At 39.7% G+C, this 15,645-nt stretch overlaps 2 protein-coding genes across 7 annotated transcripts in view; one reads left to right on the forward strand and one right to left on the reverse strand.

Annotated features, from left to right (window-relative positions):
• Nucleotides 1-4,473: 4,473 nt before the first annotated feature.
• Nucleotides 4,474-7,239, forward strand: LOC108565546 (probable muscarinic acetylcholine receptor gar-2; the record flags this gene model as incomplete). 2 transcript variants are annotated; one of them, XM_017925069.1, is given in 3 exon segments in its annotated part: nucleotides 4,474-4,886; nucleotides 4,998-6,461; nucleotides 6,534-7,239. In XM_017925069.1, coding segments are annotated over 3 exon segments (2,263 nt in total), but the record flags the coding sequence as incomplete, so codon positions are not given.
• Nucleotides 7,240-8,850: 1,611 nt separating this feature from the next.
• LOC108565542 (spectrin alpha chain, non-erythrocytic 1) overlaps nucleotides 8,851-15,645 on the reverse strand; it is a 36,627-nt gene continuing 29,832 nt past the window's right edge. For 4 of the 5 annotated variants that reach the window (XM_017925064.1, XM_017925065.1, XM_017925062.1 and 1 more), the window contains 4 exons: nucleotides 9,843-15,630; nucleotides 9,649-9,781; nucleotides 9,452-9,544; nucleotides 8,851-9,174 (listed from right to left, as the gene is read on the reverse strand). In XM_017925064.1, the coding sequence (XP_017780553.1) occupies nucleotides 9,056-9,174; nucleotides 9,452-9,544; nucleotides 9,649-9,781; nucleotides 9,843-15,630 (6,133 nt within the window). In that variant the 3' untranslated portion in view covers nucleotides 8,851-9,055. The remainder of the gene's footprint in view (nucleotides 9,175-9,451; nucleotides 9,545-9,648; nucleotides 9,782-9,842; nucleotides 15,631-15,645) is intronic. The other variant, XM_017925066.1, reaches the window with a different exon arrangement.

The following is a 15,645-nucleotide window of genomic DNA, read 5'->3' on the forward strand; positions in this document are numbered from 1 at the left end:
TAACAGATTTCTTATTTTCATAATGTATTAAGCGATTTAACTTGAAATATTTGTGAGTAAAGAATTTTATATAAAATACACAATATAATCACATACAATGATGCAAGGAATAAAAATGTAGTTTGTTAATTATGGACTGTTTTGGTGTAGATACTAGAGAAAACAGGAATGACGTCGAAATTGTCAAAATGTAAACGTAAACTGGTAATTAGAGCGGCCTGCAAATTATCTAACTGTCCTAGACTAATTTTATCAATGTAACATGAGTTGTACTTATCGAAACTCTAAACTGAAAAGCAAACAATAGTGTCAAATAGTATACAAACTCAAAAAACTAATAGTAACAACTAAACTAAATAAGCAAATAATAGTATTAATATTTAGCAAAATTAATATGTATGAGACCTTTACAAGTATTATTCAAATATCTTATACGATCTTAAGCAAACGAAACCAATGTATAGGAAATATAACAACAATATGAAATTGCATGTATTAAACAATAAACAGCATAAATTGTTGCATGAAATATGCTTATGTGTAGTGCATAAAATTATAGATAGGATTGAAACTATGCAAGTCATTATATTCGAGAGGGTTTGCATATAATTGATTGTATCATAAGAAAAAAAATATGAGAGTAATGATGTGAAATTATAATACACCTATTATTATAAATATTTAAATTACAATATTTTAAATGGATTAATGACGTGTTAATATATGTTAATTATACATGAATCTCATGAAATTACATAATTTATTGTTTAAAACTGAAAATTATATTGAATTATTTTTATTGAATTTTACTAGTTTAATTGCAAAAAATAATTAAAATTAATTGAAATCAAATATTTTAAGTAATATTTTCTAAATTTACTACTAAATTAAGTTAAGACTTAATTCATTACTAATTATCAAAATTTCACTCTTAATATGTACAAATTAAGTAATCACTACATTATTTTCTGATTTGTTCCCAGATAATTTGATCTAAAATTTCAATTCCCGACTTAATTTATTAAGAATGTTGGTATTTCTATATGGAAAATAGATGATGTCGAAAATAAAGGTTTAAATAGTTTAAAAATATTCATATTTATAACTAACTTTCGACAATTACACGATATAATTACTAAAATAAGCAAAAAAAATCAATTTGAATTCAACAAATATTTGCAACAAGAAATTTTTTTCACAAAAGTATTTAAATTCATATTTAATTAATAATTCAGACAATTATACTGTTTATGAAATATTTCGATACCAAATAATTTGAATTATTTTCTTGAATTGACCTAATACAAAAAAAAGCAAAGAATATAAATAATTAGAATAATTAGAATAAATTAAGTAAGTCAATTAACAAATTTATTTTTTATATTCGAAACAGTCATTAAATAATTACACAAAAAAGGAAGAAGGAAAATACTATTTCTATGATGTAACAGATTTTTTATTTTCATAATGTATTAAGCGATTTAACTTGAAATATTTGTGAGAAAAGAATTTTATATAAAATACACAATATAATCACATACATGAAGCAATGAATAAAAATGTAGTTTGTTAATTATGTACCATTCTTTTGTAACCAATTGTATTTGAACATGAATAACAAATCCATCACGTAGTTACAGATTTATTCAATAATTGGACTGTTTTGGTGTAGATACTAGAGAAAACAGGAATGACGTCGAAATTGTCAAAATGTAAACGTAAACTGGTAATTAGAGCGGCCTGCAAATTATCTAATTGTCCTAGACTAATTTCATCAATGTAACATGAGTCGCCCGGGGCGGTAGAAGCGGCGGGGGTCCAAAGCCTCCCCCCCAAACGCCGTCCTTCATCCCACCGACGAAACACCACAACCAGTTGCGATTACACAATGTGCATGCAACGGGGCGCACGCGGCATGGGGGGCGGCCGTTCGCTGCTTTCCGTGCATTGTGTCTGCACAGGCAATGAATGTATTTATCGTGCCGTTAACAAACTCCAGGTTGGTGGGGTGGCTGTGGCGATGGCAGTAGCGCAGGCCGGCGGCGGCGGCGACCCCCCTCGAACCACGTGCATACAATTGCGCCCACCACCCTCCCCAAACAACAACAACAACACAAACCGAATCTCTTTCCATTTGTGTTGCACAATAGGCCTCTGCGGATATTCCATTATTTGCAGGCTGATTAAAAAAAAAACAACAACAACGACGACAACGAGGACGACAGCGGCAACGGCAACAATAACGGACGAAGAAGAAATGAAACGAGATGCACGACTGTCACTTCGGCCATGTCAACGGGAGCAATCGGGGGCGGCTCGGGGGTGTTGGGGGCGCATACGATTACATAAGCAATAAAGTCGCGATGAGAGTGCGGAACGAGCTGACGGCTTCGAGGGGCGGGTTTCGTGACCCCCCCGGTTACGTTGATGGGGGGGCGGTGGTGCGAATGACGGTTGTTTGCACACCGCCCGCTCATCCTGATAGCGATAGAGAGGAACACATTAGAGGGAAGCTACCAAATCAACAACAAACACCCTCGTGAAGAGCGGAGAGGAAGCTGAACAGAAAAAAAGAACCAACAGCAGCACGCAAACGGCGCAAGCAAAGAAGAAGCACGTACTTAAAATTCCATCAATACTAAAATAGATTAGATCCTCTTGTTCGCATTTTTTTTTAGTTCTTCTCCGTTTTATTCATCATCATCCTTGCCCCACAGCAAATTCACATAGACGTTGATTAAATACTTTAAACCGCATTTTTGATGGATCACCGAAAAATCAACTTCATTTCAATGATCCAAGACTTGTTAGTAGAGATGGACGTCAAGCTTATAATTTAAACATTAAAATTCAATCTACATTAAACACTTCAAACTCAATTGAGTTTCAGTGCATTCTACAATGTAGAATGATTTTTCTCTTTAACAGAATTAAATATATGTAGAGTAATATCTACGTTCATTTTTCACCGAATTCTATTGAAAACTGAAGATACTAAAAGGGTTTAACACCATAAATTCAGATTTATATATTATTATAGTTTCGTGTAGGAAATTAACTGCAAATTCACTTATTATCTAAGAGTTAATTGTGGATAGAAACGTCAGAACGTTTGTGTATTTTTTTTTCAAATTAGTTTTAGAACAGCGTTGAATTGCATGCGAGATCGCATCATGTATAGTGAGTGTTTCGGTATGTGTAATTGCCCGAGGAGAAGTGGCAGATATTACGGATTGTAGTAGTTGCAGAGAGTTGGTGGTGGTGGTGGACTTGCAAACGTTAATTGAAATTCTCCATTTGAAGCACCATAAAAGGGCGTCAATTACGAACGATTTTAGTAGTTGTTTTCGAAGTAGTTTGGATCGTGAGTTGGTCAGCAGCATATGCTATTGATTTGCTTAAGTGTTGCGCACTCGTAGATGTTGAGAAATTGTGTTGTATTAATTGGAAAACGAAATGTTTTGCCCAAAAGTTTTCGAATCACGTTTGCATTATTAATGCATAAAGAAAAAGCAAAGTGAAGATTTCATATTAATTTAGAGAAATACTAATAAAATTGTAAAAAATTAAATATTTCATTTTAAAGTTATTATTTAATGCAAATTATAAATGAAAAATAAATTCAAAATATCAAAGTTATTATTTATAAAATTGTGTGTTTTTTTTTATACAAACCAGTAAAATACTATTTCATATGTGTTATTTAGTTGTATAGATAGAAAAGTTTGGTCGAGTTTTCATTTTTATTGAGGAATTCCGCATCCGTACTCGGAATGCGATAGCGCATTTATTTTTGCGCTTCGTGCATTTCCTTCGGTGCTCGAATCTGAACCCTCATCCTCATCGATGGATCCTTATTCTTTGAGTGTTCGCTCGAGCGGAATGAAGGTGAAAGGAGATGCATTTGTGTTTTGATTACCTCGTGCGCTTTCATGAAAGCATCTTTTTTTTAATATATATATATTTATATACCAATCCATAACAAATGATGGACTTTAAATGTAAACACGAATCAATAACATTTTTCTTAGTTATGATTCCTCTATAAATATGAAATATATAACGAAAATTTAAATAAAATTGTAAATTGAATGTCTTCATTACGGAATTATAATAATTTCTCTGTGTAATTTCCTAATAGCATTTTACAATTTATTTTTGTTATACTTCTTTTTCTCCCTTTTTCTATCATCCAGTTCAGTAATTGCTTGAGACTTAAGTGTAATGTAATGAATATTGTAATGTTTTCACTTTATTTGAAAAAGTATTGAAAACATTACAAGATCACTTCGTTTGTTAATTTTCAGTTTACATTATGGAAGAAAACAAATATTTTACATAATTGGTATAGTAATGAATGAAAGGAGACTAAATATTGTTGCTTGAATGAAAATAAAGGGTAATGACCTTAACTGGGCAGACGGTGAGTGTTATTTTTTCATATTAATTGATTTTCGTTTTTTGTCTTTCTAGGAGACAACAGAAGCAAAGGGAGCGCATATGTAAAACGGTTTACAACAAGCTCTTTGAGAGCTACACGAGCTGCATTCAGGCGTTCAACGCGACCGCATACTACGAATCCCTGGACTTGGACCCATTGGACCTGTTCGTGGATGGGGTGAATGCATCGAGCGGCGAAAGGAACGACAGCTGGGCGGACGGAGGAAACGGGACACTTGGAGGCAGAGACGAGGTCACTTTACAGCCCGTCCTGCCGCCCTTCGAACAATGGCAAACCATCCTGATCGCCATCTGTCTTGGCCTCTGCATCGTCCTCACCGTTGGTGGCAACATCCTCGTGCTCTTAGCCTTTCTCGTCGACCGCAACATCCGTCAACCCAGCAACTACTTTATCGCTTCTCTGGCGGCCACGGACATGCTAATTGGTAAATTAATCTATTTCATTTATCATTACTCTGCTATAGGTATTATAGGTTCCGTGTGTTGAATGGAATTTAATGGTGCATTTAATAATGATAATAAATTTGTATGTGCAGGTACGGTTTCGATGCCCTTTTACACGGTGTACGTGTTGATGGGCTATTGGAATTTGGGTCCGCTCTTGTGCGATCTGTGGCTCTCAGTGGATTACACCGTCTGTCTGGTGTCTCAATACACGGTGCTCTTAATAACGATCGATCGATTCTGCTCGGTGAAAATAGCCGCAAAGTACAGGAGCTGGAGAACGAAAAATAGAGTTGTTTGGATGGTAACGATCACTTGGATCATCCCGACTCTGCTCTTTTTCATCAGCATCTTCGGATGGGAGCACTTCATCGGTTACAGGGATTTGCTGCCGGGAGAATGTGCCGTGCAGTTCCTGAAAGATCCGATCTTTAATACGGCCTTGATTATCGGATACTACTGGACAACGTTGATCGTTCTGTTTATCTTGTATGGAGGGATTTACAAGACTGCATACGAGATGCAAAAGAAGAGCGAGGCCAAGCAGAGAAAAATGCAATCCATGGTTGCGTTGAGTGCTGGAGCTATGTCTGGGATGGCCGGAAGAGCCGCCGGGATTGGACTGTCCAAGACGCAGAGCACTCTTCTGAGCCAGGATAAGCCTAATGTCGTTCCGAGCAATCCGCCGCAGAATCTGGGCGCAAAGGAGAACGTGCCAGACTCGAATTCCAGCCAGAAAACTGGAAGCTCTACGACGAAGCAGAGCGTGGTGACCGTCAGCACTACGGTAGAAGGCGAGAAGACTTTGAATCTTCCGAACAATCAGAACGAGAACGACAAGTCTGAGAGGAGCAGCAGCCCTGCCTTCGATTCGGACGAGGATAGCACGACGACGCAGCAGAACCAGCAGCAACGGAAGAGGTCTTCTATTGTGGGCATCGTCGTGCAGATTGGGACGGCTCAGCTGTTCAAAGATCAGCAGCAGCAGCAGCGCAGCAACGGGGAAGTTCCTAGCGGTGATCCGTTGGAGGTGCCGCTGCCTCTGATCGCGGAGCAGCGCAGCGAAGCATCCGGATCCGGTGTGGTATGTATGGGCATGGATCCCCCGAGTACCAAGTCATCACCGTCATTCTCGCAAAAATCGCAAAACATCATCCCCCCGCCGAGCCAGTTCTGTTGTTCCGAGTCGAGCCCACCACCACCAACCCCAAAAAGTAGACCCAAAAGCCTGCAAGTGATCTCCCATCAAACGTACGACGTCCTTCTGGGCCTCGACGGCGCCGACCTCCGATACATGGACGAGAGTTCCGTAGTTGTACCATCCCCCGTATGCGAAACCCCGCCTCAGCCCAACTCCCCAACAACTAACAATTCTTTACTGCAGAGCGCTCTTCTAAAGCAAGCAGTTAAGCAGCAGAAGATGGCCGAAACGGCGGTCACTCTCACCGTCTGCGAGAAACCCGTCACGTCGGTGGTCAGCGAGACCGATGCGGACGGAGACGGCAGCGAGCCGAGCACTCCCCAAGGAGGCGGCACCTCGGCAATCAGCCAGACAGGTAACGTTGCCGTCACCGTTGCGACATCCACATCCACAGCTACTCCACCACAATCACATATCAAATCAACAGAGACCGAAGATGCGGCCAGCAAACGCGACTTCGTCAAGAGCATCGGCAAGAAGCTCAAGAAGAAGAAACCGTTGGCCGGACCGGGCGGACCCTTCGGTCAGTTCGGACGTCAGAAGAGCAAATCCGAGAACCGAGCCCGCAAAGCATTCCGCACGATCTCCTTCATCCTGGGCGCCTTCGTCTGCTGCTGGACACCGTACCACGTGCTCGCACTCGTCGAGGGTTTTTGCTCCACGCCACCGTGCACCAACGGACACCTCTTCATGTTCTGCTACTTCCTCTGCTACGCCAACAGCCCTCTCAACCCCTTCTGCTACGCCCTGGCAAATCAGCAATTCAAAAAGACTTTCACGCGCATCCTCAAGGGAGACTTTCACATCACGTAAACAATTCCAAAAATCATCCACCAACAACAGCAAAAAAGAAACAACAATAAAAAAAAAACAAGCAAAACTGAAAACACCAATCAACGGCGATAAGTAAAACGTAATTTAGAGAAACCGCGTGTTTCGGGGAAGCCTTGTTATATAAGTAACTTCGTGTTCAAAAGTTTAGTTCGTAAACAAAAAAAAAAAGTAAGAAATTTAACAAGTATAAAAGAAAAGAAAATCAATAACAAAAATGGACAATAATTAGCTTAACTCGGCTTTCTCCTTTTTACTTTCCAATATTAATAATAAGTAAATTTAAAAAAAATAATAATGGGGACCCATAAGAAAAGAAAAATCACAAAAAAAAAAATATCAACATAATTAGGAAACAATTATATTCGAAATGAATGTAAATAGTCATACTACTATTACGGAAACTATATAATTATAATAATAATATACATATATTTTTTATTAATTAATCAATTAATCGAGCTTTCCCGATGGAGACGAATGTACCGCCTTTTTAATGACGCCCCGATAAGTTCTAGTAGTAAAAAAAACTGAATGTGTTTAATCAATGTGTAAATAAATGTAATACTGTACATATATATATTTACGTAATGATAATAATACCGAAATCGTTAATTCGGAAATGGAGGAAATAATCGTATTTCGTAGATGATGACGATGGAAATTGGCCGAACGCTCGGATTATTGAGCCCAATCCGACCGTTCGTCCGTTCCAATTACGCTTACGCAACTAAGATTATTTTTTTGTTCTTTCATTTACTTATTTTATTTTTTTATTAAATAATATTAATAAGAATTATTGATAATAAGTTATTAAACTATTTTCCGCCTTCTTTTTCTAGATTGGAAAATGTGCAGTGTATATTCTATGTATACTATGATCATTTCAATATGTATTGAAAAATATCAAAAATAATAATAATACTAATAGTAATAAAGAAAATCGATAACCAAAATATCTACTTTTGTTTATTTTACCCTGTATATATTTTGTGTTTATTTAGATGTAGTAAATAAGTATATTCATTTAAAAAAATACTTTATGTAATTTCCATTATTAATTCTTAAAATTGCTACCAATAATGTATTTGTAATCTGATCAGTTTTCAAAGAAGTTAATAAAAATAGTACTAGAAACTATCGAAAACTAAAGTTTAACTAAACAAACGGTTAGCGTTAACGTTACTTATAGAGATATATTCCAATTCCCAAGTAGCTATATTATGTATGGAAGTTTCATTGTAATTTCCGGAGGTAATATATTTAATATCCTTTGGAACAAAAGAGCGGTGCTATCATAGAGTTTCCGGAAAAACTTTGCGCTTTAGATTAGATATTATCCCCCCTTTTCGAAGTAGTTTCGTTGCGACGCAGCAATTTGATCCTATATATTCACTTTCGTCGAAATTAAGCTCCGTTACTACCTAGATGCCTCCCACTTCAGCAATTAACTACATACCTTCTTCATCATCATCTTCCATCTTTCGTACGATGAAAACATAATGCAAATTGTAATTGGAAACGGGAAGGAAATGAAAGGAATAACAAAAATCGATTGTAAAATAAAATTCTTTTTACTCTTCCACATAACTAAAATAGAATTAAATAAAATAACATTTTTATAATAATAATAAAAAATAATAATAATAACATTATTTGGTACAAAATAATTAATTTAAAAAGAAAGAAAGAAAAAAAAAGGAGACATCTAAATCCAAAAGAAAAATAATAATAATAATAATTAAAGAAAACATATCTCTATCCTACACACGAAAAACACTATTTACATTATATTATTTATATATATATATAAATATATTTATTTCATATATTTCTTTCCATCAAAGATAACAAACAAAAATTAATTATATTATTAGACGTCGATTAATTAATAAGAGAAAAAAAATACTTGCGGTACGCTTCATTGAAAAATATTAATAATAATCAAATGTGTATGTGTGTGTTATTTCTTAATTTTCACCTGAATCCTTCAGCTCCTCTTCTTAAGTTAATAAATGTAAGACGTGTACAGATATAATCGAAAGAAACGAAAAGAAAGAATAATAATGTAACAGGTGGATTACTTAAATCAGAGTAGCGTTAAGACTAAAACAATAATTAGAATTGCGTGGAAGGTTGACGTTTCTTCCGGAACAGGTCCATAAGTCGCGAAGACTTTCGTTCGCCTGCGGCCATGCTATTCCTGGATCCTCGGGTGTTACTCCATTCATCGTAGCCTGTAAATCCAGTACAAAAATAGTTAATAGTTATCTAACAATCATCAAAGCTCTTTGCTTGTAGTTTTTACAGCATAAAAACACTCGAAGAAGGTTTCCATGATTTCCTTTAGAAATGTTTTTTTCTATATAAAACTTATAGATTTAAAGTGAATATTAGATGATATAAATAAATGTTGGAGATATGATGTTTTATGAGGAAATAGGATAATGAAATCATGCAAAGAAAAAACAGAGTCCAGAAAAGTATGTAAATAAATTTTGCGTGTAAACTAACCGTGGTTGTCTTGGGAATTATCTAAAGTGTTATGACGCCTGGGGCCGTTATTTGGCGGTTGACTGACTGGCAACGGGGGCGGCGGATGGTCACCTAGTTTTTAGTATTTAGTAGAATTTCATTAGTAACAACAAAGAAACAAAACAGACGAACAAAGGAAACGTGTAAATGTCTCGAATGCTGTAATGTCTACTTACCGGCAATGGTGTGCCTGACCGAGTTTCCATTAGAAGAAATGGTAGTAGGATCGCGCATTACCACCGGATCTATGACGTCTGGGCTGGAGGTTCGGCTGCTCTGCGAGCTTAATTCGTTATCGTGGTAATCTTGCTGTAAATATAAATATAAAACGTAAATGCTTCACCCTTTTCTAATTTATGAACTGTTATACCTTTTGCACTTCGAAGTGTACGAGCTGTTGGCTCGGTGGTAATTTGGCTCTGAACGAAATCTTCCTCACCCAGTCGAGCATGTCTTGATCGCTGAGGCAGGAGAACAAATATTCGGATTGATCGGGCATCACCAAGCGGAACGTGTGCTTCCGTTTATTGTAGTCATCGGCGACGGTGCACAGGGCATTGTGGATTCCCAAAGGCGGATACATTGCTTTACTCGCGGAGAAGTCCTCCACGTTCTTGAAGAAGCACAGCAGCTGTCCGCAGAGAACCGTGTACAGATTCTTCCACGTCCTGATCTGCGCCCGTTTACCGGCGGCCGTCAGGACTTGCTTGCGATCCAAGAAGGTCTGGATCTCAACAGGCGGAAGTTCAAAATCGTGTCCGGGGCTCTTATCTTTGAAGGAATTTCTTCTTCTGGTGGTGAACGAAGGAGTCCTCTTGGGTAGTTTTGGTGGTGCGGTCACTTTCATGCTCTCCGCGCGTTTCACGCTGTGATCGCTTCCCCTCCTAATTCTATCGCCAAACATTTGAGCAGCAGAATTAGATTTAGTCAAATTGGTGGTTGGCGGCGGAGGCGGCGCCACGTCCGGTTTCTTCTTCTCGTAGTTCCCGTTAATTTCCGGTCCACGTTTAATTTCTTCAGCGCGTCTCATTTCAGTGAAACGCTGCATCTCCTGCTTCTTCCTCTGCGCCAATCGCTCTTGTTCTTGCCTTTCCCTCTCGGCCTTCCTGGCTTCGAGTTCAGCTTGTTTTTGTACGGTAAAGGCTTCCTCCAGCAACGTCATACGTTTAAGAGCAGCGAACTTCTCCTCCTGGGCACGGATTGTGTTCTCGAAGTCTTCGTGTTTCCTGATCATATCTTCAACTTGAATGATGGAATCTCCAACTTTAGGATCACGAAGCGTGGCTTCGCGAACTATCATCCAGTTTTCTAATGTGTTCGCATCGTGCTTAAAGAGCTGCACGTCCAAATTCTGCTCGTAAATAATGCTGCGCGTGTACCAAATGCGATGCAACAACTCCAAGCGTTGCTCCAGAAGGTCTAACTTTCCTTGAATCTCGTGCGACAAGAAGTGTCCATTACGAATCAACTCGTTTCCGGTGTTGAAGAAATGATTGAAAGATTCCGACTTGGCGTCAATTTCCACTTTGTGTTCCTTGTGGCGTTCCCTCAGCAATTCAGCTCCGGTCGCCTCTTGTGGCAGATCCGGTGCTGTGATCTTTGCCAGCATCTCGTTAATCCAGGCTAAAAGATCTTGATGTTGATCGTAATAAGATTGCAGATGTTCGGCTTGCGACAATTTTTCTTTTCTTTGCTCAGCTTGGATTTCCAAGTCGTTCCACGCCGCCAGTGTATCTTCTTGTTTAACTCTGATGTGTTCTTCAGCATCTGGATACATGTCGATCAACTTCTTCGCCTCTTGGTTCACGTAGTCCACCTGTTCCTTAACAGCCAACAGTTCAGTTTCAAAAGCATCGTGTTTTCTGACAAGAGCTTGAATGCTCTCCAAGTCGTGTCCGTAATTGTCCAAATTCAAGATGTTCTCCTTCTCTTCGATCCAAGTTGTAGTTTCATCGGCCGTCCTGTCGAACATGTGAACGGTCTTAGCACCTGCCAAGGCTTCTTTCCTGGCCTGCGCCAACTCCATCAAATCTTCCCAGAGCATCTTTATTTCGTCAACTTTTTGCTCCACTTTTCCAATATGCCTGCTCCTTGCCATACTCAGTTTATTTCCATTATCGATGCACGCCTGTACACGCAATTTGCTGTTCATCAAACTGATCAGGAAAGTCTCAAAGGCTTGCGTCAAAAGTTCAACGTGTTCTACATCCGTACCGTAATCTTCTGAAGCAGCTTTAGTCTGCTGATCGGACATCCATTCTTGCACCTCGTTGCATTCCCTGGTGAATCCGAAGAACAGTAGAGCTTCGGCTAAACAAGTCTCGCGTTCGCGTAACAAGTTCTCCAGCTCTTTGAATTTGGCATCAACTTCCGCTCTCCTTCTTGATATATTGACGGAATCATAATGCTGCCTGTCGACAAGTTCTTGCGACATTTTACTAAGTCTAGTAATTGTAATTCTGAAAGCCTCAATTTCGCAATTGATTCCTTCCAACTTCCTTTGTAATGACTGTGTAGAATCCTCGTCTCTACCTATTTCTCCAGATTCCAACAATGGTTTTTTGTCACCAATCCAGGCTTCAGCTTCGGTTGCTTCAGCATAGAAAGTTTGCGCTTCCAATGCATCTTGTAGACGCAGTTTCCTTATGCTGGCCATGTCACGAAGCTTCGTCAATGTGCTCTTCACTTCAGCTGCTTTGTCGTTAATCACCGGAGCAGCGTTGTGACCGGACGCTGATAAATGAGCGGCGCGAGAAACCAAACCGGCTACAATTGGTTCTCTAGAAACCAATTCCGCTTCTAAAGCCAAATGTTTCTTCTGCAAACTTTGCACGGCCGTAAGTGTATTACCCAAATCCGTTGAAGAGGCCATAGTCAGCCTATCGTTAAGCCATTGCAACTCGTCGTCAACATCTCTGGTAAATTGATGCAACATACTGGATGATTCCAGTAGATCTCTTCTGGTTTGCATGGGATCCTGCAATTGATGGTATCTTGTGATCGCTTTCTGGGCACGATCTTCAAGTTCGTCAGCCATGAAATGACCGCGTTTAGCAAAATCTTCTGCCGTTTCGTTAATAGTTTCACAGTTCTTGCTGTGCTGTTGCACTTCTTTCTCCAAACTGGAATGCTTCTTCAACAAATTATTAACCGTCGCTAAGTCTTTTCCGTGATCGGATGACAGCAATTGTTGCTCAATTTGACTCAACCATACTTCAAATTCATCCAAAGAACGATTAAACAGCAATGCCTGATACGCATCGTCTAAGCAATCTTTCTTCACTTGAGACAAGTCCTGCAATAGCTTCGCATCAGCTTCAAATCCTTCCAGGCGATTAGCAATTTCTTCAGCAGCGAAATGACCATCGTCGATCAATTCTTGTCCATCGTTGAGTACTTTCTTGATCCTCGATCTATTAGCCACAATTTCCGCTTCGAAAGCAATGTGTCTTTGAATCTTTGACTGTAAATTCGTTGGCTCCCTGTAATTTTCATCGCTGGCTACTTGGATTTTCTCTGCCAACCAACTGTTCACATCATGGAAATTGCGAACAAATTCATTCAGAGCCTTGGATTCTTCCAAAGTTTTTCTTCGTGAATTCGATAAACGAATCAAGTTATCTTTGCGACTTATAATTGCAGACATACGACTTCTAACTTCGTTATTATCGTATCTAGTGTCCTCGTACAGAGCAGTTGCTACATCTTGCAAATCTGTGATGCGCACTAATTGTTGTGGTAACATAATTTCGAAATCTTGATGTTTTCGAATAAGGGCTTCGACGGTGCGAATGTTCTCACCAACGTCATCGTTGTTAAGGAAAGCCTCCTTGGAAGCTAACCAACTGTCAAGCTGATCTGCATGCCCCTTGAATCCTTGCAGTTGATATTCATGGGTTAAATCTTGCTTATGCATTGTCCACGTTTTCAGTAAATTCTTCTGGAGTTGTTCCAATTTTTCGACAACTTCGTTTATTTGGTTATCGCTGTTTCCCATTTCTTTTCCAAAGTTAATCAGTTTCTTGAATTCTTCGGCTCTGCCGTCAATTTCAACTTTAAGCTCATCGTGAAGCTCTAGTTGAGCTACAGCTTCAAGAACGTTCGTCGGTTTGTGCCTGGATTCCATGCGCTTAATCATTTCGGAACACCAAACTTCCAGGTCTTTGGTATCGGCTAAGAATTTCTGCTTGGTGTATGCACCGTCCAACGCTCTACGCCTATTGTCTTTCGCGTCCAATAAAGTATTCCATTGCTTTTGGAGGTTCTCCATTTGGTTCGTAATATGCACAGCGTTGTGAGGATACTTTTGCGATAGCTTGTAGGAATCGCGTTCGTGATCCTTCAGTTTCTTTTCTACTGCGGTCATCTCAACTTCGGCTGCTTCTTGTTTACGTTGCAACACTTCAACTCCTGGTAAATCTTTGCCGACGTCTTGGTCTTGCATGGCAGCAACTTTCTCGGCAATTCTATGGTTCGTATCTGCAACATCACGGTTGAAGAGGTGAACTTCTGAAGCACCGCTCAGTTTGTTCCTGTAATCGGTGAGGGCGCCCTGCAAGTTCTGCCATTTGCGAATGAAATCGTTCTTGCGCTCTTGCACACCTTGGTGATCTTGCTTTATCAATTTATCTGCCAAGGCATTGATAATCCTGATGCGAGTATCGTCCACCCTCATGTCACTGTCAACATCATCCAATTTTCTTTGCAGAGCTTGGCAGTGCTCATAGTCACGTCCAGTATCAGCCGCTTGCACCATAACTTCTTTGTCTCTGATCCAAGCATCGATCTTATCCAATTGATTGTTAAACTCCAAGATATCCTGCGCTTCTTCCAGGCCTTTGCCACAAGATTCGACCTCCTCTAAGAGGCGATTCCAAGCTTCGTCTAAATCGTACAATTGCTTGGCAACATGGGAAGAAGCCTTGTGTTTTTGTTTGATCAGAGTTTCTCCCTTCAGTCGAATCTCCTCCATGCGTCCCAAGTTAGCGGCAACTTCCGCTTGGAAAGCTTGATGTTTTTGCAACTTCTTGATCTTATCTTCCAAGTTGCTGACCTCTCCGGTTTTTATTTCCGCTTGAACCTTCTCCTTTTCGCTTATCCAATTCCTTGCATCCGCAACGTCTCTCACGAATTCAGCGTAAAGCAGAGCGTGATGCAACTGCTTCTTCTTATCCAAACACATTTGACGGACTTTGAGGCGTTTCGCCTGAATTTCCGCCAATCTCACCGCAATTTGTCCGCTCTCAAAATGTTTCTGCATCAATAATTTATCGCCCGTTACCAAAAGCGAGTCGAATTTTTCATCTTGCGCATTGAGCAACTTCTCGAATTCCTCGTGTTTCTTCACTTGACGAGCAACCTCCTCGATGCTCTCACCGAAATCCAGATTACCCAAGGCAGCTTCCTGAGCGTTCGAGATGTTCTCCAATTGCTTAGCTTCGCGCATAAACAAATGCAAGTCCATCAGCTGATCCAATTTGATCTTCTTCAAGTGCCACGCTTGATGAAGCCTTTCGCGCTCTTCGAATAGTGCTGCGCATTTCTCTACGACTTCATTTGCGGCATAATGACCGGTTTTCTCCATAGCTGTACTCATATCAGCTACAGCCTGGAATAGTTCCTCCCTCGCTTCGATCTCAACTTTAAGAGCATCGTGTTCATCTTTAAGAGCTTGAGCACGAGCCATGCTACGAAGATTATCGTCAGCATCCATAGCAGCTCGAACTTCCGTAGACCAATTTGTCAGATTGCGAACTTGAGTCAAGAACTTTTGCAAGTCGACGCTCGCTTGTAGTTGATCTTTCCTCATTTCGGTGCGTTCTCTCAATCCCTGCCAAGCTGAAACAATCAAATCCTGTTGATCTTGGATTTGCTTCTTGTTCTTTGGATAAGTTGACATCAAGCGTGGAGCATCGTCAATGAGAACTTGAAGTTGGGCCTCCAACACGACCAGTTCATTCTCGAAAGCCTCTTGTTTTCGCAGTAGAGACAAAGCGGAATTCAAATCGCGTCCAAGATCCGTACCCAACGAGGCATTTTTCTCTTGAATCCTGGATAAAGCGTCACTGACGTCGCGATGGAAACGGTGGATCTCTCCAGCCGCATGTAATCTGCGCTCACGGTTTTCTATTTGATCTCGTAAATTAGCCCATTTTGTCCTAAGCGATAAAATT

Source organism: Nicrophorus vespilloides, unplaced genomic scaffold, assembly GCF_001412225.1.
Source record: "Nicrophorus vespilloides isolate i.1.1-1 unplaced genomic scaffold, Nicve_v1.0, whole genome shotgun sequence".
Lineage (NCBI taxonomy): Eukaryota > Metazoa > Arthropoda > Insecta > Coleoptera > Silphidae > Nicrophorus > Nicrophorus vespilloides.